Source organism: Delphinapterus leucas, chromosome 10, assembly GCF_059928025.1.
Source record: "Delphinapterus leucas isolate spDelLeu-1000000601 "Yukka" chromosome 10, BTC_Dleu_Yukka2, whole genome shotgun sequence".
Taxonomy (NCBI): domain Eukaryota; kingdom Metazoa; phylum Chordata; class Mammalia; order Artiodactyla; family Monodontidae; genus Delphinapterus; species Delphinapterus leucas.
The window spans coordinates 63,868,261-63,893,098 of NC_143138.1; the positions used below are offsets into that span (position 1 = coordinate 63,868,261).

At 48.1% G+C, this 24,838-nt stretch overlaps 1 protein-coding gene across 2 annotated transcripts in view; it reads right to left on the minus strand.

The window, feature by feature from the left end:
- LTF (lactotransferrin) overlaps window positions 1-24,287 on the minus strand; it is a 28,269-nt gene extending 3,982 nt beyond the window's left edge. Inside the window, exons 1-14 of one of the 2 annotated variants that reach the window (XM_089918051.1) lie at window positions 24,117-24,287; window positions 20,298-20,461; window positions 18,833-18,941; window positions 18,351-18,533; window positions 17,863-18,010; window positions 16,862-16,917; window positions 13,070-13,248; window positions 12,442-12,616; window positions 11,326-11,480; window positions 10,131-10,221; window positions 7,943-7,990; window positions 6,853-7,008; window positions 4,987-5,128; window positions 1,050-1,117 (exon numbers count right to left, since the gene is read on the minus strand). In XM_089918051.1, the coding sequence (XP_089774177.1) occupies window positions 1,050-1,117; window positions 4,987-5,128; window positions 6,853-7,008; window positions 7,943-7,990; window positions 10,131-10,221; window positions 11,326-11,480; window positions 12,442-12,616; window positions 13,070-13,248; window positions 16,862-16,917; window positions 17,863-18,010; window positions 18,351-18,533; window positions 18,833-18,941; window positions 20,298-20,461; window positions 24,117-24,159 (1,717 nt within the window). In that variant the 5' untranslated portion in view covers window positions 24,160-24,287. The remainder of the gene's footprint in view (window positions 1-1,049; window positions 1,118-4,986; window positions 5,129-6,852; window positions 7,009-7,942; window positions 7,991-10,130; window positions 10,222-11,325; window positions 11,481-12,441; window positions 12,617-13,069; window positions 13,249-16,861; window positions 16,918-17,862; window positions 18,011-18,350; window positions 18,534-18,832; window positions 18,942-20,297; window positions 20,462-24,116) is intronic. The other variant, XM_022573364.2, reaches the window with a different exon arrangement.
- Window positions 24,288-24,838: the final 551 nt, after the last annotated feature.

The window sequence follows — 24,838 nt, forward strand, 5'->3', positions numbered from 1 at the left end:
AAGGATAGGAATGTCTATGGGTTTATCAAATATGCTTTCAGTCAATTCCGATAAAATACAGTTGTGAAATCCCAGAGAAGCTTAAAACTAAATTTGACACCCATCTGATCCCTGGAGATCACTTAGATTCACTGTTCCTGAATTCGAAATGAATTCGAAATGTAACTGTACACAGTTATGCCTGTGTGTGTGCAAATGGAGCTTTCGTGGTCAGGTGGCTGCTTCTCTCCTTTCGCCCTGTCCCCTCAAGAAAAGACTTCCTGCATTCTCTCAGCTTTGTCCATTCAATACTGAGATCACCCCAGATTTACATGTCTGGCCTCGATTGCTCTCCCCAGGGACTTGGAGGAGTGGCTCTGGCTGTGGCTGTCACTGAAGGGAAGAGGCAGAAAGTGGAAGCAGCCCCTTTGAGGGAGGAAGTGGCAAGTCCTCTGCGGCGGGGTGGAGGGCTAAGTGCAGCGGGTAGGGAGAGAGGTGCAGTTTGGAAAGCAGCACACTGCTGGGAGTCTTAAACTTGGTAATTAGTATTTTCACCAGAGGTCAGAAGAGAGGGTGACTTATTCCTCTATTGGCTGGGGGATTTTACCTTCTTTCATCTGCATCTGCCTAGGATTTTGTCCTCATTAACTCCCCAAGGAGTTCCCACACCGAGGGCTCACATGGGCTGAATGAAGGCTCCTACTTCCTTGTTTAAAAGGGGAAATTTAACCTGCATATGTCCCATTTTTTTTCATGTATCATCCACGTTCAGTTTCTGATAGGCTGAGACAGGAAGATGGTGTGCTTCTGTGGCTGACTAGACGAAGCCAGGGAGATAGTTGCCCCTGAGTATGGCGTGTGTGTGTGTGTGTGTGTGTGTGTGTGTGTGTGTGTGTGTGTGCGCGCGCGTGTGCGTGTGTGTGTGTGTGAGAGAGAGAGAGAGAGAGAGGAAACTAATTTGATCCAAGTCTGGGAAAGGTTATATTTCCCTATTGCAAATTTGAATAGTAATCTGTGTCGTGATGGCAAAGATTCTTCTTTGAAGGGGAAAGGGAAACATCTTTACCTACCGTTAGTATTATCCAAGACAGTGACATCTTTCACAAATGCAACATCCCCAGCGTCCTCAGCCAGGCACCTAAAATGTTTCAGAGAATAAAAACATTGCCAGGGCTTCCCTGTTGGCGCAGTGATTGAGAATCTGCCTGCCAATGCAGGGGACACGGGTTCGAGCCCTCGTCTGGGAAGATCCCACGTGCCACGGAGCAACTAAGCCTGTGAGCCACAACTACTGAGCCTGCACGCCTAAAGCCCGTGCTCTGCAGCAAGAGAAGCCACCGCAATGAGAAGCCCGCGCACCGCAACAAAGACCCAGCACAGCCAAAAAAACACATTGCCAGAGAAGAAAAACTATTAGAGTTTTCATAAATATTCATAATACACATTCCAAAAACTGAAACATGGAACTAAACATAGAAAACATAGAGACAAATATTTCCAGGAACTTAGAGTTTAAAATGGTAGGTTGAAGATATATGGGTACCTTCCCTCCTTCTAAAATTCCAGTAAAACGACATGAGTGAGATTTTTTTTTAAGTCATAAATCCATGAGCCAGAGGAAGGCAAGAGGGAAAGAAAGAAGATAATAATGACAACGTTTGGAGGTAGAGAACAAATGGGTGAGCAGTAATTGACCCAAAAGAGCAAAGAAAGCTGTGACATAAGTTGGAAGTGGGGGGCGCCCAGGAAAAAGCTGATGTGCGTATGGCAGAACTCCAGAAAGACTCAACAGTTAGAAGTACTAGGCACCGCTGAAAGTAGCTGAGGACAGCAGCACTAGATAGAGCCTATATACATGAAGTGTAAATACATATATGCCCAATCCGATGAATTAAAAGAAGACCCACTAAAGAAATATCATTGTGAAGTTTCAGAACACTGGAGGGAGATTTAAAAATAATTTTTAGAACTATTTTATTTTTTTAAATCAAAAACTTTTCACAAAAATAGTTTTCAAAGCATTTTACATTGGATGAAACGCAAAACTCATTTTTTCCTAAAGAGTATTTTTCATTCATAGTTAAATCTCTGTAAATTTAGAGAGAAATATAAAACATATGTGTCTGATTTATTTACTCTTCACGAAATATTCTTTGTGTAGACCTGTTTGTCTAAGACACTTCATGAGCCTTCTGAAGCTTCTCTCTCAGAATTAGGAAGCCAAAAATAAATTGTTGAAAACTCAAAAAAAAAAATTCTTTTCAAGAAGAAAAAATGTCATATACAAAGAATCAGGGATCGAAAAATGGTACCAGATTTCTCAACAGAAACTCTAGCTTTAGAAGACAATGGATTAATGCTTTTAAATTTCTGTATTTGCTCGATTTTCTGTCTATGTTACATTCTGCATAATTTTTTCACATATTTTCCACATCGCTACTTCTCTTTTTAGCTATGTTTAATCTGTTAAACTTGTCAATTATATAGCAAACTTCAATTGCTGTAATTTTTTTCCTTTCTAGAAGTTCTATTTATTCCTTTTTAAAACTACTAACCTGTCTATTCTGTTTTTTGCTTCTGGCAACCTTTCCCCCGTGTGTGTGTTTCACATTGTTATAATTACTTTTTACTGTGTCCTGCTCATTGTTACTGATAGAGTATTCCTGAGCAGTACCTGAGGCTTAAACTGAAGATGCTGTCTTCCAGACAGATTCCTAAAGAGACCGCTAGTCTGGGACCACTTTTTAAAAAATTATGAGTTGAGAATTTCTGGACCATCCTAGGGGACACAAGTTGGAGCTGCAAATCCATGCAAGAGCTGGCCCATGGTTTCAATTTTTCAGGGATGGCATGTATTTTCTTCCCTGTTTTCCTCAGCATCCAGGCAACCTGAAGCCTCCTAGGAGTGGGGTGGAAGTTACTTCTGGTTCACTCCTACCTTAAAGGTGTATGTAACCTCTGAGTTCAAGTTTGTCAGAATAGCTACTGTCAGGACAAAGTGTCTCCACCTAGGTCTCTGAATTCCTATTCCCCTTAGATTTTAGTCTAATAATCCCTTCTTACTTTGTCAGTTATTCAATGCTCTTAAGAACACGGGTGTGTGTGTGTGTGTGTGTGTGTGTGTGTGTGTGTACTTAACCCAACATTTTTGCTTGTTTGTAGTGGGACAGTTGGTCAAAACAGTTAATGCTCCCATTTCCCAGATATGGAAATCCTGTCAAAATTCCTAGGGAAACTGTTTTCCAGCCTGTACTTAGTTATCCAGCCAAACTATAAATCACTTCAAGAGTAGACTAAAGATGTTTTTAGACACGTAAATACTCAAAAAACAGAACTCCTATTCACCCTTTCTCAAGAACATGTGCTCTGTTGCAACAAAACCAAGAAAACTAAAGATGTGGGATCCAGGAAACAGATCATTTAAGAGGAAGTAAGACAATGAAAAATCCCAGAATGATGCTTAAGGGGAATCCCCAGACCACAGATATGTAGGGGGCCTCGAGAGGACCAATCCAGACTGGGGAGGAGGGTGGAGATCTTCAGGTGCAACATTCGCAGGTAAATGATGAATCTGGGACAGCATCCAGTCTGTTTGTGCATGGATTGCTAGATTTATGCTACTAGTAGAAGGTATGGGGATGAATGAGTGATTTTTTAAAAGAAGTACAGAAAATTAAGCAAATTTTAAAAAGACACCTATCAACTCCAGAGTAAACAAAAACTCTGTTCAATAAGGGAAATATAATTTTATTATGTCACATATTTAATATGAGACTAATATTTACATATTCATAATAAAGTAAGCACTAAATATGTCATACTCTTGTTGGATACTAAAAGGAGGTGAAGTTTGTGGTTACGGGTGGAAGAAACACAGGAGCAGTATGAGAGGCTAGATCTTCTTTCATAATGGAAAGTCAGCAGAAAATAGCTGACATTTAAAAATCAAGAACCAGCAATATATAAGGATGTTAGTTAGAAACACAGAGATAAATATGGCTCTGGTTCCAGCTTTCGATTTGAGCAAAAGACAAAGCATTTCCTTCTAGTATAAATAGGAATACTAAAGTGTAGGTGTTTCCAGTGAATAATACCTTACCATAGGTTTGAAAAAGAAAACCACATGTTTTTTTATCAGACATGTTGTCTATTCAATATTTCTGAGTAGAATCACATCACAACACTTCCATTTGCAAAACTTAAGGCGCTTAAAGATATTTTTGTACATTCACGAAATTTTTTTTTATAAGTCACTCAGAGTATAACAAAAGCTACTTTTATATCATGCCATCACTGGAGAGAAGGCCACTGAATTTACATTAAAAAATTCAAAGACCAGCTTGGGCAGTCATTCTCAGATACATGACGCCACCTGGTGGTGAAATATATTCTTGGAGAATACAGAAAAAACGGATGGGGGAGAACTCTGCCCTTCAAACCCCTAATTGTACCACTGAGAAGTAACATCTGGATTATAAAATGAAGACTGTGGAAAGATACTGTGATTTACTAAGTGTTTATAATTGGTGAATTCTGGAAACTTACTTTTTGGTTTATTTTTCACTAGTGGAGAATAACACTGCGCTATTTTGCCATTTCTAAGGCCAAAATCAAAGAGAAAAGTAAAACGTGAAACATAACAATGACCTAGGCTGGGGTAGAGGGTAGTGCCCGTGAGAAAGAGAATTCTTCCCCATAAACTGAATTGCAGAAAGGACTGAGAGCACAACCTCTCCCCATTTGATGCTGAGGACGAGGACATCGAGGCCCACTGAGGTTGACCTTGGCTCCAGGCCACAAGGGGGAGACCAGCAGAGCTGAGGTCAGACAGCCCCGGGGCCAGTCCCCACTCTTGGGGTGGTGGGTGCGATGGGAGCAGCTGATCCCCAGGCTGCCCCTTGGCTCTGCTGTGAAGGGCCACATTGGGCCCCTTAGAAATGCAGTGCCAAGATGCTGGAGGATGAGAAACAAGGCCCCATCCTGGTAAAGCCTGCCCACAGCACTCACCTGAAAGCCCCAGTGTAGCCATAGTACCTCTCCTTACTGTTGGGCACACACTTGTCCATGTTCCGGTCATCGCCAACACACAGTGCACAGAGCCTGGATTTCGGGTCAGCCCCAGGGGCACAGCTTTGATCAAAGAATTCATCTGCAGAGAAGAAGCACGGGGAGTCAGCTCTTCCTAACTGAGTCAAGATAAGCGGTCTTTACCTAACAGGTGATGTGGCTTGGTTTCCATTCATCATATTGCCCAAGGCAGATAGAACACAGTCATTATAACACACAGTAACATGTTACCACCAACCCGGGCCCCACCAAGGTTCAGAAAAACTTGAGACTGTAGGTACTTGAGACAGGAAACCTGATTGGGGCTGGGGAAGAGAATGTGTAATGGTACAAAGGGTCCCATCATCACAGCCTCGAGCTGGGGACTCAACTTGACGAACCTGATGGCCATCTCAGCAGAAGCTGCAAAATGTCCACTCCAGGATCTGATTTCCCCTTTTCCTCAGTAATAGGAACCCTGCTTTTTACCTGGGCGCCTGGTCCCTTAGAACAGAGACAAGCCTTACTCTGTGGCTAGTAAGCCACATGGCTAAGTATCACCAGTGAAATATGAGCAGGGGTGTTGGGTGCCAGTGTCCTGACATCCTTAAAAGACAGTTGGCACACGTGTTTTGCCCCTTCTTCCCTTCCTTCATTCTGCACATGGAATGCAGAAGTGGGGATTGGACCCCCAGATGTGACATGGGCCATGAGCGACCTTGAGCACGGAAGCCACATATGTTTCAGAATAGCCAGATGTTTGAAACCTGGGCCCTTGACACCATGTAGTTGTCCTGCCAGCTCTGGACAATCCACCGCTGGACTCCACTCACGTGGGAGAGAAATAAACTTCTATTCACTTCTACTGGGGGTTTTCTGTCCTTGCAGCTGAACCTAATATGAACCAACCCACCATGTGATTTAACCCACATTAAGGAGTTAACATGGATTAATACAGATTGAAAAGAGAGGAAATAAAGGTGACAAGAAAGCCCTGCCCCGACAAGCAAGTAGCACCCATTATCCAACTCATGCAGCCCCTGCCACTGGAAGAGCCATGCCACGTGCCAAGCTCGGGCTAGGGCTGGGAGTGTCCCACTGTGGTCCTGGCAGCTTGCCCACAACCTGGAGGCTGCCGTGGGGTCATAGAGGGCGACACCAGTGTGCACTGCTAGTGAGGAACAGAGCCACACGAGAGCCCACCAAGCCAGGATCACAGACCCATTCAAAATGCAGCAGGGCCCCACTTGAGCAGATGCCTGCCCGGGAGGTGGGCCATGAAAAGAACGTGGCACACAGCTCCACGTCACCAGGCCCACGGCAGGTAGGGCGTGGCTCACATGTGGGGTGTGAGCACGGCGTGCAGCCAGGAGGCGAGGCTGAGCCAAAAGCCTGGAGGTCTTACTCAGTTTCCTCTACAGCGTGGAGTAAGATGTCAGTTCTGTTTAGTAACAGAAGTCACCTTTCATGAGGAAGGCAGATGGCTTTTCCCAAATTGAGAAGCCAGTGCCTGGGAGGAATTTAGATCCGGAGCTCCAGGAAGCAAAAAGTGACTTTTGTACTTCTCAGGACCTGCACCCATTCTTAGGGTGCAGAGAAACAGACCGATCCTCCAGTTTTGCGCCTTCGTGTGGGGTGGAGGGGGTGTGGGAAGTGCTGTGTGGAGAAGCTGCAGAAGGAAGCCGCAGGGGGATCTTGCTTACACCAGAAAAGGCCTGTAAGCCACGGTCAGCCTGCAAGTCCCCACACCTCCCCTCCCTGAGTTCTACAGAGGAGCCCAGCCTGCCCCTCAGGATGGCCGACCCACGACTCCCTCGGGACTCCTACCAAATTTGCAGGAGCCTGTCTGGTTGGCGATCAGGCCCATGGGGATGTTCCAGCCTGCGGTCCTGTCCACGGCAGTGTGGCAGGACTTCTTGCCTCTCAGAGAATTCCATGTGAGCTCAGCATTTGCCTTCTTGACAACTGCCACGGCAAGATACCCTTGGACAAGAGAAGAGCAGGTCTTAGCCTCCCAGGGCCCGGTCCATGCACTCTACTGCAGCTGTGTGCAACCCAAGCCAACGAAGGTCAAGAAGCATCACCAGGCAATGATTTCCCCGGATGACTGGCCACTGTCTGAGAGACCAACAAAGTTTAAGCTGCTGCTCTCTGTTAAAATGAGATTGATCTGGGTTATGAAATGAAATAGTAAGCTGATCCTTGAAGTCCTTGACCAGCCAGATACTGCCCCTGAGTTATAAACCGGCAGTTCATTCTATTTTAGACGTGGGCTACTAAAGCCACGAACACTGACCAAGAAGCATGACCCCAAGAGTGCGTAGATCGCCAACTGCAACATGCAATACACCAACTGCATCAGGCCAGAGCAATGATGGCCGCCGGAATAAGTGCTGTGTGCATGCAGGGGGTGTGTCCCCAAGGACCTCCCTGTGCTGAGAGAGGGTCAATGGGGTGCAGTCCTCCTCCTGAGAGCACGCACCGGGCAGACTCCGCTGCCGGCAAGTGCAGAGCTCTGCCGAAGTTGAGGAAGCACCAGCTCTGGCAGGCAGGTGGGCTGGTGCACAGGGCAAGGGATTTAGCACAAGGGGCCTGGTTCCAGGCCAGGATCTGCCACAGTATTATCAATGGCTGTGAGTGACATCCGGGACACTTTCCGCGTCCATATGAGATGGGGGTGTAACACCCCACCTTCACCGTGGTCAGGACAAAATGAGGAACTCTTATATTTCTCTGCCATGTATGAAGGTCCATAAAAACGTAATTATAGTTACTCATCTATGAATGATTTGCATCTGCAAAAGAACTTACAGCTTCTATGGCTGCATCTCTGTGAGGTTTTTTTAAGTTCCCACCACCTCCTCCTCCAGATACAAAAACCTACCCTTGACTCTGAAAGTGATCGATTCCAACTCACCTTCCGTTGGTCTGTGCACACAATCTGAGCTGTTGCTTTTGGAGGATTCTGAAAGAATAAAGACAAGCAAAACGTCATGAAACACATGTTTTATTGTGATCATATATTTTTCAAAGGTACACACATATCAAAGAACATATACTGGCATGGTTTTGTGTATATGTGTTTTTAATATAAATAAATGGCATTGTATTATAGACTTCACTAAGTTTCCTCCTTTTTTTTTTATTTTCAACCCAATACTGTGTTTTTAAGCTCTTTTTTTTTTTTGGCCGTGCCATGTGGCTTGCAGGACCTTAGTTCCCCGACCAGGGATCGAACCTGGGCCCCGACAGTAAAAGTACCGAGTCCTAACCCCACTGGACCGCCAGGGAATGCCCTAATTGAAGTATAGATGATTTACAGTGTTGTGCCAGTCTCTGCTGTACAGCAAAGTGACTCAGTTATACACAGACACATTTTTTTAAATATTCTTTTCCATTATCATTTATCCCAGGAGACTGGATATAGTTTCCTGTGCTGTACAGTAGGGCCTTGTTGTTTATCCATCCTATATATAATAGTTTACATCTACCAACCCCAAACTCCCAGTCCCTCCCTCTCCCTCTCCCTCTTCCTCTCCCCCTTGGCAACCACATGTTTGATCTCTATGTCTGTGAGTCTGTTTTGTAGATAGGTTTATTTGTGCCATATTTTAGATTCCACATATAAGTGATATCATATGGTATTTGTCCCAATACTGTGTTTTTAAGTTCAAACCGCCTTACTGTCTGTAACTTATTGAGCTGAGTTAGGGCTCCTAAGTTCACTGCTTCCAATATTGGCACTGACATCTTCATACACGTCTGGGGATGTACCCAGGGGTGGAACTGCTGAAACTAACGTCTGGACAGTTCAATCACCACATAAACCAATCAACTATCTTTTTTATTTAAGCCACTTGGCAATGGGATTGTGTCATGTGCAACCAAAGTACTCCTACCTAATCCTCGCCCATTGGAGGTGAGGGGCACCTTGTCTCACCTGCCTGACCTCCTCTAGTTCCCTCTGGAGAGGCTAAGGATAAAGTAGCATTTCTTAGGTCCCTTCAGCATGGGGAGATCCATGCTTTCAGACTCAGTAACTGGCTTCTCCTTGGGAAAAAGTCGCATCACTCCTGTTTCATGTGATGGATAATGTGAATCTGTAGGTGTTGTTTTATTGGAAAAGTATATTTAATTGGTTTATAACATTATTTAAGTTTCACGCATACAGCATTATATTTTGACTTCTATATACCTACCAAAAGTTTAGTTTCTATCCATCACCTACAGCTGACGCCCTTTACCCCTTTCCCTCTCCCCCCGCTCCCCCTTTCCCTCTTGTATGCACTACTCTATTCCCTGAATCTGTGTGTTTGTTTTTGTTTGATTTGGTTTGGTTTGTTCACTTTTTTTTTTTAATATTCCACGTAGGAGTGAAATCAGAAGGTATTTGTCTTTGCAGAATCAAGTCCAAAGAGACTGTCCCAGCAGTTCCATGCAGCAGAAATGCATATACGTGCTCACCAAACGACACAGACACAGATGCTCATACCAACGCTATCCACAGCAGCCAACTGGAAATTACCCAAATGCTCATCCATAGTAGAATAAATAACTGCAGCGGAGTCACAAAATAGAATACTACAGAACGAGGTATAATGCTGAGCAAAAGACATTTTTAAAAGCACATGCTGTGCAACTCCTTTTACATAGAGTTCAAAAACGGGCAGAACTGATCTGTGCCATTTGAAGTCAGGAGTCATTACCCTTGCTGGAGTAAGGGGGCTGGTGACAGGAGGACACAAGGAGACTTGTGGAACCTGCTGTGTCCTGCTCTGGGCCCTAGCGCTTGGGGATGTACCACTTTGTGAAATGTCCTTGAGTTGTACACTTGTGTGCACTTTTCTGCATATATATTATACTTTACTAAAATCTTTTTAAAAATTAAAAAGAGGAAACCAATCTGGGCTTTGTCAGTTCTCACTACAATAGGCTGTGTGGGTAACATGGCCCCTGTCATCTATTCTTTCCCCTGATTCTCCTGTTTGAACGTATCTGTCCATTTTAATGTCTCCACTTGGACCCACAGAGTGGGATTACTCCTCTCTATACCCCACCCCTGAAGCCCTGAGGGAATAAACCAGAGAGGACTCTTCTCCACTTACTTTGGTTCTCTGCCAGGACAGGCACCAAACCACACTTGCCCGCAGTGTAGACATATCCTCCATCTAAGCTCAGGGCATCAGCTTCTCCTTTCTGCCAAGACAAAGCATATCTCCAGCACCACAGTGAGGCTGTTTCCTGTCCCGCCTGCCTTTACAGCTCTAAGAGAATGGCTGTCAGGTGCCCCAGTAAAGCAGCAAGGGTTGAACTGAGGACCCCAAGGAAATGCCATGTGCACTATTAATTCTCTATCAGACCTACATGCCTTTCATGCTGTCGCTTCCATTGGAAAGACCGGGTACAGATAGCCCGGTCCTCTGAACAAAATCCCTTTCTGCACTTGGAGTACTTTTGGGATGCCCTCCTGGACCAGCCTCACTCACTGAGGAGACAGATGGGAAGAGCTGGTCTTGTCTAGTCTCTGCTCATTAGCACTACACTCAAAGTGCTACACAGAAGCTATTCAACAAGTGGGCAGAAACAATGAAATTCGCTCACCATCAGAATGAACGAGCCCACGCTCCAGAATTGGAACACGGATTCATCAAGATTGTAAAACTCCCTAAGTAATAATTTTTTTACAACATTATTAAAGCTAATAGGAGATGTGGATAAAGATTTCTATTCGAGGCTGCACAGCACAGGGTTATTGTTAACAACAAAATAAGGAGACAAAGAAGAATAGGGTCATGGCTAAACTGTGCCACACCATATAAAAGATATCCTGAAATCACTTTTGAAAGCGTTTTCAAAGAATATGTCACGTGGGGAAATGGCCATGATACACTGTTAAGTGAAAAGGACTCAAACTACGTAACTGGAACGACCCAGTACTGTTCCGAGCCTAAACTGAGATGAACCGAGAAATCCTGGAGTGGGAAGTTAGCAAAACTCTAACTGTGGTATCTCTGCATGAGGTCCCAGTGTTTTGTTTTTACATCACATCTTTCTATATTTTCCAAATTACCTGCATTCATCGCAACTCGTTCTTAAAATCAGATTGGAAAGCCCACAGTAAACAGATTGCAGACGGAAAGCTGTGTCTGTTCCCACGCTGCGCAGGAGCGAGCAGACCCCGCCCCCGGGGCCGTAGCGCTTCTAAGGTCCGCCTCACTTCAGACCAGATGCCCGTGACCTCGGTCTCCTAGGAGCGCTGCCCCGCCCGCACCGCCCGCAAGCCCGCCGCCGGCCACCTACCAGCACCAGGGCGATGCAGTCCTCGGTGGTGGAGGCCGTGGCGCAGGCCACGCTCTGGTTGCTCTGGAGGCTCCACTGCCGGCACTTGCGCTCCTCCTCGGGTCCCACCGCGCACCACACGACCCGCGCGCGCCGCGCCTCCACCTCCGCTAAAGCTGCCCGGGGACATGGCGGTCGGCAGGTGCCCTGAGCCCAGCGAGGGACACCCAGGCCCGCCGACCTCCCTGGAGCGCCGGCTCCACTCAGAGCCCCCTTCCTGCCCCGACGCTCGCTGGGCGGCAGCTACTTCCTCCAGGGAAGAGTGGAATCAGACACCTGCGCCTCTTCCCTTTCACGTGCTCCTCTCCCCCCTCCACTCTCAGCTCCCCAAACCCTTCTTCAGGCATAGCCCTCCTTGTGTCTCATTTCTGTTCCTTTGGAGGCTTCCCCGGCTTCTAATCCACCCTTCAAGCTTTAGTGTAATGAAAGAGATACCGAGATATTGCCTAATATCTCTGTCCTACTGGATGAAAGCTCCAGGACACAGAAACAGTGGCAGCCCCAAGAGAATCTGCCTAGGGGAACTTGAGCCCCGTCCTGACTTCCCCTAAGGCAGGCAGTCACCACCACTGACAACAGCGCAGCTTCCCAGTTCACCCAGACCCCATCTGAAGCCTCCAGTGGAGAAGGAGCCATGGCTGAGCTGGCCCAGTGTGGTATCCCAGCCAAGTTCAGGGCCCAGGCACTGGGCCATGTCCCACCAGGCCTCTGGATTTATCCCAGGAGGGGCCCTGGCTCTCTTGGTTCATGTTCATACTTCTCACTTCCTGGGAGGCAAACTGACTCTTTCGTCAGGGCTGGGGAGCCTGACGCACACAGGGACCTGTGGCAGTATTATCAGGAGGCGACACATTCCTTTGGAGACACTTTTCACCTGACTTGGTGCACAGAAGATGCTCACACTCACATCAAACCTACCATGGTGAAGACCTCCAGTGGCTTGGAGATGGCCAAGTGACCACTACAGAGCAGGGGCAAGCTTCCCATGGGGTGGGGGTGAGGTGCTCCCCAAAGGCCTCACCCATGGCTTACCACCCACACCAGCCTGCCCTTGGGGCCTGCCTGGCCCTCACTCACTTTCCCTCAGGCCCTGCAATGCGGTGAGGTAGCGGAAGCCCAGGTACAGCCCAGAATCTATCTTTGAGGGGATCCTCAAAAACCCAAGGGCAGAGTCTTTGAATAGCAGGTCCTTCTGCCCACGAGGAGAGCCAAAGAGCTGGAACCCCTGTAGAGTGCTTTTTCCAAACTTCTCCTAATTAAGGGAAAAGAGAATTATGATGTCAGTGGTAAATAGGAAACAAAAACACGATGTTGAAAAAGAACATCTGGAACTTAGGGATGACTCTGAGAGGAGGAACCTTGGTTGACTTCCTCCCATAGAGGGACTCAAGCCATCCCTGTGACATAGCTCAGTTATGACTTCATCTTTAAAAAGCTGCTGGGTTCCAAGCACCTTAGAGTCCTGAGAATATCGCATTGTCCTCCCCCTGCTTCCACTCCAGCCCATGAGACACCACCAGTCCGTAATGCTAGAAGGGGCTTCATTGTTCCTGCTGTGTGGAATATGGCCTAGAGACAGGCAAGCCACTGCATCTGTGCAGTGAGGCTACAGAGGACTTCTATAGTGGCGGGTAGTTAGGGAAAGAAGGAAGGAAGCCCCCCCCACCAAATCCAAGCAGGTTAGGGGTACTCTGGGTGGGGATACCTGTGCCTTGAGGAGAAGCTTCCAGATCAAGTCCTCCTTGCCATCCACACTTCGGGCCACAACAGCATGAGAAGGGATCTGGGCTAGGTGGCACTCCTTGAATGCATCCACTGGCTTCCGAGTATTGTTTGGGCAGAGCAGCTCATACTGGTCCCTGTCAGCCTTCGCTGGCAGGTTCTCTAGGGAAAGAGGGAGGTGGAGGGGAGCCCAGATGAGGCAACCCCAGACAGTAGCCGTGAGCTGTAGTCCCCCTTCCCCCATAGAATTTGAGCTGGAGGAGACATCTTACACAGTTGACAAAACTGGGGGTCAGAAAGGCAGTGGATTGCTCCAGAATGTCCAGAAAGGTAAAGACAGTGCCCAGAAAGCCTTAGCGGCAAAGCCCACGTTCCTCTGATTGCATCATACAGGCCCTGGGGTTGCTGCAACTCCTGCCTGGCAAGCCAAGGAGGCTGAACCAGACCCATCTGTTTCCACGGCAACTCCACCTAGAAAAGGGTCACATGACGGAGACAAGCCCAGGGGGCCAGCCAGGGGCTGCTGCCTTACCCACATCTCCAGCAAGAATAAAAACAAGAAAAATTTTAAAGCAAGAAATACAGTTGAGCCACTTCTCAACACTTGGGTGTATCAAAAGAAAAGATTATTTTTATGAGTGAGTTCATCCCAATTTGGAACTGTTCATCTATATCACATGTAAACTGCTTCAGAATACATGAAGTGACGGAAACTGACCCAAGTTGTTTTATGAGCTTAGTATAATCTTGATCTCAAAATCAGAGAAAGAAGTACAGGAGGGAATAATTACAGACCTATTTTACTTATGAACATAAACACAAAAATCTAAAATAATTAGCGAACTCAATATAACAGAGTATTTTAAAACTAATAGATCAGGATTAAGGTTTATCAGTTTATTCCATTCACAAAAGAATGGCTGAATGTCAAAGAAGCTAAAGTAATTCATGACAAGAATGGGTTAAAGGAAAACCATGAGATCATCTTAATCCTAATAGGTGCAGAAAAAGCATTTATATGTTCAACATCTATATGTGCTTTTTTTTTTTTTTTTTTAGTTTTGGAAAACAAGTAACATAGAGAACTTGGCAAAGGTATTAAACTTGATAAATGCCACTTATCAAAATATCTACAGCAAAATCATTCTAAAAGAAGAAAATTTAAACAGTCACTTCAAAATCAGGAACAAGGCAGAGCTGTCATGTTGCCAACACAGTATCAGACGACCTGGATTTCACAATTTACTAAAGAAATAAGAGATGTAAGCACTGGGAAAAAGACAAACTCTAATTTTTTAAAGATGAGGTACTCACCTACATAGAAAAGCCAATGAAACCAAGAAAAAACTAATAAAACTAACAAGAGAGCCCAGCAAGGCAACACTACAAAAATCAAATGTTACTCTCATTAGCAATAATAAAACAGAAACTAATACAGAATATGATACTATAATAGCAACTAAAACCATTGAATAGCTGGTAATTAGCCTCATTAAACAATGCAGGAAGGAGTTCCCTGGGGGCCTAGGGGTTAGGACTCGGTGCTTTCACTGCCGTGGCCTGGGTTCAATCCCTGGTTGGAGAACTGAGATCCTGCAAGCCATGCTGCGCAGCCAAAATAAAACAAAAACAAACAATGCAGGAGACCAAGAGAAAAATGTTAAGTTCTGTAAGTTCTATTAAGGGACATAAAAAGAGGTGTGATCAAAAGGGAGAGATTGGGCTTCCCTGGTGGCGCAGTGGTTGGGAATCCGCCTGCCAATGCAGGGGACACGGGCTCGATCCCTGGTCCGGGAAGAGCCCATATGCCGCAGAGCAACTAAGCCCATATGCCATAACTACTGAGCCTGTGCTCTAGAGCCCATAAACCACAACTACTGAAGCCAGCGAGCCACAACTACTGAAGCCCACGCGCCTAGAGCCCGTGCTCCGCAACAAGCGAAGCCACCACAAGGAGGAACCTGTGCGCAGCACAAAGACCCAATGCAGCCAAAAATAAATAAATTTATTTAAAAAAAAAAAAAAGGAAGGGAGAGATTTATCATGGTCAGGGATTGGACAGTTTGACATAAATATGTCAATTTTTCATGAATCAATTTAAATTCAATACAATTCTACTTAAAGTATGATGTTTTTAGAAATTCAACAAAATAATTCTAAAATTTTAGTTAGAAAATAAATAGCAAAGTGTTGGGGGAAGGTGCTTGCGTGCACTCTCTCTCTCCCCAGACCCCCACAAGCTATTAAGAACCATTACAAGCCAGAGTAATAAATGCAGAAAAATACAAATAGACCAATGAAACAAAATAGCTCAGAAACTGATCCATGATTATAAACAAGCTTGATGTATAGGAGGCTCCACATATCAGTAGGAAAAGGGTGGAATTTTTTACAGTCGTTACTGTAAGGAACATGATCTCACTCTAAAGGGGGGAAATGCTGAAGCTAAATCCATACCTGATTTCCTAGGTAGAGTACGTATGAACAAACAAGTGTGTGTTAGGGAGGGGAGTCTATAAATCTTATTGTAGAAAATATTTATGATCTGGAGGGAAGAGGGCATCTTTAAAAGTCCCCAAAACACAAACCACCAGGGCAAAAGTGACCAATTTGACCTTATCAATATCAAGGGCTTCTGTTCAACAAAGGTGCTACTGACAGATTTTTTGACTGAGAAAAGACGTTCCTAAAGTCTAGAACCAACAATGGCTGGATATCTAGAGAGAAGGAATGCCTAGCCTTGAATCAAAATCATGAAGAAACAGACATGAAAATCAAGAGGAAAATAGTCAAAGATCATAAAAGAAGAAAGGGAAGCCCAAACTACTAGCAAATATATTGAGATGATCAAACTCACTAGACGTCAGAGAAATGCAAAATAAACCAACAATGACATATCTATTGCTTTACAACCATAGATAATAAAATGTGATGTGTGTGGACTTCCCTGGTGGCACAGTGGGTAAGAACCCGCATGCCAGTGCAGGGGACACGGGTGTGATCCCTGGTCCGGGAAGATCCCATATGCTGCAGAGCAACTAAGCCCATGCGCTTAGTTGCAACAACTACTAAGCCTGCGCTCTAGAGCCTGCGAGCCACAACTACTCAGCCAACACACTGCAACTACTGAAGCCCACGCGCGTAGAGCCCGTGCTCCACAACAAGAGAAGCCACCACAATGAGAAGCCCAGGCACCGCAACAAAGAGTAGCTCCCGCTTGCTGCAACTAGAGAACGCCCGCACGCAGCAACGAAGACCCAATGCAGCCAAAAAAAAAAAAAAAAAAAAAGTGATGTGTGCTTTCCATGGAGCATTTCTCATCTATTAGAACCACTGAACCAGACAAGTACAACAACACAGATAAATCTCCAAAACAAAATGCTGAGTGGAAAACCTTGATCACATCATGATCGATAATGATCAGTAAAGCTTCTGTGAGCTTAGAATCCAGAAACACAAACCAGCACTACACATTTTGCAAGACCACCTATATATCTCGGAGGACATGTGCATGTGTCAAATACGTTGGCATGGGCATCTTTGAAGGGGAAGAGAAAGACAGCGGGCATGGGAGATTTGAAGAAAACTGATCGTTTAAAATATGAAATAACATAAAATAAGAGCTATGCTCTGTAGGGAACCTTGATGATCGTGGGCCAGGAAGTGAGGAGTCAAATTAGCTCACTACTTGGAATTACAATAAAATGAAATGAAATAAAATAAAATAAGGAAAGAAAAGGAAAGGAGGCAGTACCCGTGGCTCTTCCTCTCTTACCAAACACTGTACTGTCTTTCACGAAAGCCACATCTCCAGCCCCGTCCTGCAGACACCTGTGGGATGAGAAAGCACCAGAAGGGTCAGCACAGAGCGGCCCTCCCCGACTTCTTCCTCGTGCCTCCCTGTGGAACAGGGTCCTGCGGCTTGTCTTCTGTGGGCTCCTGATCTGTGGAGGGCAGGGCCCTCAGGCTTTGGGGCATCCCCACTGGGAAGGCTTCAGGGGTCACCTCCAGGTGAATTCTAAGGAAGAAGCGCTCAGGTGCTGGCAGGAGACCCCTGCTTTCTGCTTTAAGGGCTGAGAGGGCCAAACTTTGTCCTTCTATGTAAAAGAGTTTCGAAGCCTCTACACCAGAGGGTAAAAGTAGTGTCCTTGGCCATGTAGCTTTTTTCTCCCAGGACTAAGTGGCAGATGTGCCCTGGCCAGTGGAGAAGCAAGGAGGCCTCCCTGCGCAAAATGCCTGAGTCCGAGAGGCAGATGGGGGAACAGGGGCAGCATCAGTTGGGTGGGGGGTTTGCAGAGAGGCGCTGGGGCCAGTCAGTCAGTAGGAGCCCACTGCCTCCTGGCTCCGGGACAGGCCAGGCTGCCCTGCCTGGCCAGGAGACTGGGACTGGTCTTCTCATGACAAGACTCCTTCAGTCCCTCTGTGGTTATGGAGGGGACAGAGTCAGCAGGAGGAACCCAGGGCAACAGAGGGACAAAGCCCGATTCAGGGTTCTCTGGGGGGACAGAAGGGGCCACTGGCCAGGTGGCTGCTCATGGGGCTGGTGCAGAGGTAAGAGGGCACATGTCGGGCCTGGGGGGCTAGAGGGGAAAGTGCACTGGGAAGATGCACTGGGCACCCTCTTCGGACTCAGTTTCTCTGTCTGCACAGCAGTAGGACTGGACCTCCTCGATGGTCCGCACTAGCTGACTGAGCTCTATTTGGGACCAGAGACACGAGCGCTTCCTAGCCGGAGGACATGTGGGCCACTGGGGAGAAGAGGACAGTCTCACTCACTTGAAGGCACCAGAATAGCCAAAATATGGTTCCTGGGAGGAGCAGGCACATTTATTTCCCCCTGTCCCTGTGCACAGCTGACAGAGGTTAGGGTACTCTTTTCCATCCACGCAGGGAACACAGCTGGCAGAGAAGAATTTGGCCACAGCTGTTGAACAGAGAGAAATGAACCAGAGTGTGAGCCCACCGGGCCACAGCCAGTGGCACCCCCCAGTGTGCACTCCCTCCACCCCTGCCTGTCAGCCTTTGCAAAGCTAGCAGCTCAGAGAGATGTACTTTGGCTGAGAACAGACTCAGCTGCCACCTCGCAGGGCTGCTGGTGCGGGCAGACCCTGCCCCTGCAGGCTTCACATCAGTTAGCTTCACCCCTGCCTTGGAGTCATCCCACATGTCCACCTGGGCCATCCCGAAGTGGCTTGTGTATGTGCCACTGGAGTAGAGACCCCAGCCTGAGATCACCCCCAACACCCCTCCCCCAGCCATCTTACCTTTCTGGAGGGGCTCAGGTGGCCCTGTCCAATTCAAGAACGGGCGAAGTATCCCCATAGGTATGTTCCACCCGGCGGACCTGCCAAAGCCCGTGTGGCAGGACTTCCGGCCTTGTAGCTGGTTCAGCTGAAAGTTGCTGTCCTTCTTCACTACAGCCACGGCATAATACTGGGTTTGGGGCTCTGCAAAAGAGCAGAAAGAATCGAGAGCTCTTAGCCTGGACCGGAGGGAGAGAAACAGCCCAGGCTGGCCGAGCCCCCAGTGGGAAGGGGAATGTGTGCTGCTGTTTCACCCGGTCACCGCAGCCCAGAGCCTGCTCTGTTTCCCCGGTGGGTCAGTGACCGGCCCAAAGAGCCCAGGGACTCCGTTCCCTGTAAGTGTGATGCTGCCCGAGACACCACCTCTGTGGCTCATCCACTCTGACTCCACGGAGCCCAGGGCCCAGGCCACCCCACCTTCTGGGTCCCCAGGGGCAACTCACGCTTTTCCGTCCCGTAGACCTCTGCCGCTACCGGCCGCAGTTTGTAGGGGTCCAGGCCTGCCTCAAACACCAAACCACCATCCAGGGTCACAGCATCTGCCTTTTTTGCCTGAAAGCAGAGACCAGACCGGCTTAGGAGAAAACCCACCCTAAGCCACGCAAGTGAACTTCAGAAGGTCAGAAACCTCCATGGCTGGAAGGATCTTCCAAAGGGTCAGCTTTCAGTCATGTCCTCGCAGGTGCCATGAGAGGTGGCACAAGCCCAAGCCCCCTCTTTTTGGGTAATGAGCCCCAGCGGAACTGCTTTGACTCCTGAGGCTGGCGGGTGGCTGCTTTTTCACGTGGCTTAGATCTCTCCGCGGATTGCAACCTTCGTGGTCATTTATATTAAAAGTTGTTCTAGATGCTTTCTCCCCTGTTTTTGCTCTATATTTCTTTTAAGTTCTTGTTTATTAAATAGAAATTTTAACTCTTAATATATCTGAAACTTATCATAATAATAGACCACGTTCATTCCCTTTGGCATATTACCCCTCATATGCTTACCTATTTCTCATATTTGCAACCTGGTATAGATAATGTTTTGCGGACTGTTTTATTCATCTAAAACTGACTACATTTTCTTACTTCTGTAGTGCCTTTATTGATTTTATTGACTTCATGATATTTCATTATAAATGTGGCTGTTCCATAATTTATTAAGCTAAATTTTAAAAATTCCCTCCAATGTTCACCACTTGGGTTCCTTCTAACTCTTTGCTGTTAAAACTGTACTTTTATGGACAGCTTTGTCCTCATAGCTTGTTTTTCCTTCTGATGACCTGTTGCCTCCGGATAGGCATCTGAGGGTGGGATCGCCCAGACAATAGGCATTTTATCTTCAAGGCCTTGGCTGTCATTGCCATTCTGCTTTCCAGCTGACTCGTTTCTAACTTGGAATGCCACTCACTATGAGGATCAATTTCACTATAGACTCACCAGTGGGCCAGGGTTTCACTTTATTAAGGGTTATTATTTAGGAAATGCAGGTGCTAACAAATTGCTTAGATTTGTATTTCTCTTGATTATGAAGGGGAACATTTTCATCAGTATTTTTATTCATTACGAACTCCATCTCCTCACGTTGCTTTTCTTATATGATCCTACGTTTCTTACCAATTAGAGTTCTTTATAGAGTGTAAATGGCAGTCACTTGTCAGAGCTGTTGCATATTCACTCTGGTGCTTTCAAATTGTTGGCTTATTCACAATTTCTGTGGCCATCCCAGTTTCCCTACACGTGGTTCTCCACTTCAGAATGTTAATTTCTGCTTTCAAAATAGCATCGTGTCCTATGAGAGAGGACAGCTCCCAGCTTACAGGTGTCCAGGAAGAAGGACAGAGGGAGCAGGGAGAACACATATTCTATTGCGCTCGGATCCTGTCCCTTTCAGTCTGGTCCCACCCAACCTATGGCATGGACTTACTGCAATGGCCTGGATACATTCAAAGCGAGAGGTCCTCCTCACACAGGTGACAGAGGGAGTACCCAGTATTTTCATCCTCCATTGCCATCGGTAGCATTTTAACCACTCTGGTTGTGATATGGCGCACCATCGAACATTTTTCTTAGGGACAGCCAGACACAGTCCTGGGAGAAAGAAGCCGAGGAGTGAGGGCTCCACCACTGCCCATGGAAGAGACTGCCTCACCCTCTCATGGAGTTGTCCTCCCCTTCCCTCTCCATTCTGTGGCTAAGTCAGGCCACTCTCCTCAAATGGAGGTGTCTTGCTAGCCTAATGCCAACACCATGCTGGCCAGAGGGCTGTAATTCTCAACAAATTAGAGGAGACAATCTGGATTGTCTCTCTGGATTCTTTGCCCTCCTATGACTGACATACTTCCTATCCCCTGTAAAAAACAATGATGCTGCCTTCTATCAGTTTATGGAGTTCTTCCACCTGCTTTCCCCCCTGGAACCTGGGAGGCAGGCAGGGAAGAGATTATTACTCCTGTGTTTCTGGTGTGGAATCTGACTCTTGAGGACACTGAGTGATGGCTGCTCAGCAGTGGCAGCGTCCCACCTGGAATCTGGGTCTCTCTAGATGGTTGTGGCTACGAGCATCTCCCAGAGGATGCCAAAGGAACAAAGGAAAATACACCGCACCCCTTGTCAGTAGCTGTAGTAGGTGTTGTCAGTTTGGGTGGGTTTGCCTGAGTTATCACCATTCACCACTGTATCAGAGAGAGGACTCTTATGGGGGGTGGAAATGTTCTAAAACTGATTTACCATGATGGTTGCACGACTTGGTAAAGTTCCTAAAAATCGTTAAATTGTACACTTTAAATAGGTGAATTTTATGATATGTAAAATATACCTCAGTAAAGCCGTTACCAAAAACAAAAAACAAAAAACTCTTGGTTGCAAAAGCCACCTCCCCTTTAGGATGTGCTTTGGGGTGGACCATTCAGCCCTCTTCCACCTCCTATTCATGAGCCGTCCCCTGCGCAGTCAGACCCACCAGGGTATTGAGACACCCGCCAAGGGTGTGGCTGCCACACCCTTCCTCCACCAGCCATCATCCCAGAGACATCTCTGGGGGTGTAATCTGTCCTTGGAAACCTTCCTGGAACTGTCCTGAAGTGAGAATTAGCCTTATCAGATTCAGCCATTTGTGACCCAATGGCATGTCCTGGATGCTCTCTGCATACACAGCACTGAGTGATATGCAGAGGAACATGCGAGCAGACAGCACCAGCTCTCACCTCCTACCTGGAGAGGCAAAAGCCCAAAAAGAGGACGCCAAGTATGATGAATGCTCTAGAAGAGAACAAATACCAAGCCAGGAGTGATGTCCCCATGACCTCAGCCAATAATGGGGGGTGGGGGCATTCCAAGAGGTGGGAACAATGGGCCACGTGCACAACGACGGCTGCAAGCACATTCTACACAGGTCTTTACTCAGCCCTTCATGTGTTCTGTCTCCTTCAACCCTCCCAGCCCCTCTTTATTGTGAGTTTTGCCGATATCCGCATTTTCCAGGTGATGAAACTGTGGCTTCAACTAGTTATGTGGCTTGCCCAAGGTTTCACAACTAATAAGTTAGGATCTAGGATTTGAACCTAGGCGGTCAGACACCAAACCCCCTGCCTATTTAGGCTAACTGGGTTAGAGACGGGCTGCCATGGAGATGGGGCTGGTAAAGTGTTTGGGGTCAGATCATGGAGAGCCTCCAATGCTGGCCCAAGAAGTTCTGATTGGGAAGCAGTGGAGCAGTGACTCATTGGGAGGGCAGGGACAGGTGGACTGAAACCTGGGAACCAGGCAGAAAGGCATCGAAAATGGAGAACAGGGCACAAATAAGGAGTTGGTGTCCAAAGTTAGCTTAGTAATAGATGGGACCTGAAGGGAGAGAGCAAAACGAAGACCACCCCTCAAGCTGGGGGGAGGGCGTGAGCAGGGGCAGGAATGGGAACATGGGGAAGAGCTCGTTTGCTCCCCTGGGAGGGGATGAACCAAGAAACTAAAGCATCACTGAGAGGTTTTCTGAGATCCACAGTCCCCAGCCCCCCCAAACACCAGGGCTGGGTGCAGAACACAGCATTCTGCTCATCCCCTCCACAGCTCCCACCAGCCAGCTCTGAAGCTGTGTGTCCCTCTCAAGACAAAACGCTCCCTGAAGCAGGTCTGGGCCTGGCCCCTCCTGTATCCCTAGCCTTGCTCCTGATCTGTCTCAGTCACTCAGATGCTGCCCACCTGAGCCTCGAGGAAATCTTCCTGAAAGTACAAATCCTCAGATTCCTTCTGTGCAGACATGTAGTGCCCCTGTCTCAAAGGCAGGGGCTGGGATGGAGTTACTCTTCCCACCCCACCCAGCCTTTGCCAGCCAGGACACCCATGAGAAGCAGGGCAGGAATCCCCTAGGGCAGCTGCCACTCCTTCCGCTGGGTAGGACAAAGGATTCCGTGACACTTTGGGACATTGGCCACCATCCCATGGACTGCAGGATTTAAACTGCAGACCTCTGTGGGGGCCAAGACAACCAAAGATTCAAGTGAAAATGGAACCCAGCGGTGCAACCCTGAGCCAGAACCCAGACCGCCGCCCGTAACCACCTCTAGGAAGCAAGGCTTCCCACCCCTCGGGCCTCTCCCAGGTGGCCCTGACCCTGTGCTGGGGGCCCGAGCAGGCCACGTGTCAGGGAGCAGACGGGAAGTTGGTCCCGAGCAGTTGGTCCCGGCTAGGCCAATCCTGCCTTAGAGAAGAGAGAAATAACCAATACCCATGGGAAGGAATTTGGAGAAGGGGACCAGAAAAGACAGGGACAGGTTTGGGGGCATAAACTCATTGCTATCCTTTAGCCACTCCTTTTCATCCAGGAAGCTCCCAGCCCAGAGTAGATGCCCTAGGACAGGAGGAGGCTGCACTGGCCTGCCGCTGGGGGAAGGGGGTGACACCTGGGCTTTCACTCTGAGCCCCATGCACACACACTGCCTAGGTGCTGACGCCCTCGAGCCCTTACCGCTGCTGCCCTGGACCCTCCCCCTCCACTGCAGGAAGCCCTGCCCTCACATTTACATCACTAATGTCCATCATAGGTGAGTGTCCTGGGAGCATCCCAGAAATTATTTCAGATACTTGGGTACAGAACAAACAATTGTTTAGTCCCTTCTGTTTAGTCCCCTTCTAGTCCTGGCACATTAAAAACCAGAAACCAATCACTTCTCTCACACCCTCTGGCAGAAGGGTCCCATCAGCAGGGTCTGTGCCACCACCCCTGACCTTCTGCAGTGGGAGGCTTGTGTACACCTTTGCCTACCACAGAGCAGGTGGACCCTGCCCCCTCCTCACAGCTGTGTGGGAAGAGGATTGGACCATTTTTAAATGAAACTAAGGTTCAGAAAGACTCTCTCTTGCCCAAGTTACATAGTCCTTGCAGGAGCTGGGATCCCATCTCCAGTCTCCTGTGTATCTTGGGCAAGTCGCTCACCCTCTCTGAGTCTCATTGTCCCCCCCATGTATATGCATGTAACAGTACTATGGGTAGGACAAAATGGGACAGGGACCCGGAAGACCCTTCGGGGAGCTCTGCCAGCTCTAGGGAAAAGACCCAACCTGCTTCGCGGAGCCCTGCTCCAGCCCCTCCCCAGGCGAGTGGGCGGGAGCTGGCCCACTCCCGGGCTCCTCCCCCGCTGCAGGCGCTGGTGCCCACCTGGCGGTGCGCGGGACCGGGATGCCCGCACTGAGGGGCCAGGGGACCCGGACGCCCGCCCGGAGGGGCGTGCCCCCAGGTACCCGCACTCACCAAGGGCCCCAAGGGACAGCAGGGCGGGGAAGAAGAGCTTCATGTCTGGGCTCTTGAGGCGACTCCGGGAACGAAGGCTCTGCCACCTGCGCTCGCTCTGCACCCGTTTATCCAGCGCTTGGTGACCTCACGAGGTTAGCCACGCCCTGCGGCCCAATAAGCGCCCCCCCACCGCCTCCCCCTCCCCCTCCCCAGGTCTACTAGTTCCTTGAAGGGAAGCAGCAGCGGGGAGAGGACAGAGGAAGCCGGAATGGTGCCTGGGCTGGGCTTGGCACACCCGAGAGGATACCCAGCCCACACCCACCTCTCAAGTCTGCCCTGGTGCTGCCTGGATTGGGGATGTTTTTCCTCTCCCACTAGTCTGCAGCCCCTGGGGAGTGGCAGCCCCTAAGTTTTGCCCTCCCTCTGGTCTCACTGCTTCCTAGGGAGTGGGACACAGAGAAGCGGTCCTAAGGTGAATCTTTGTGGATCATCTTGACTGTACAGATGGTATCTAAAGTGCTTGGGAGCCAGTTAGGACAGAAGGATGCCCCTCCATCTGCACACAGCAGCCAGCCCAGCGTTCGAAAGAGGACTCGCTGCCTGGACCGAGGTCCGCAGCAGGCTGGCACAGCTAGCGGAGGTAACAGAGGCTGCCCATTGTCTGACCCAGGCTGCCCATGGGGCCCTCCTGGCCCTACTGAGACCACAACACGACTCCCAGAAAACAGAGCCAGAGGCCT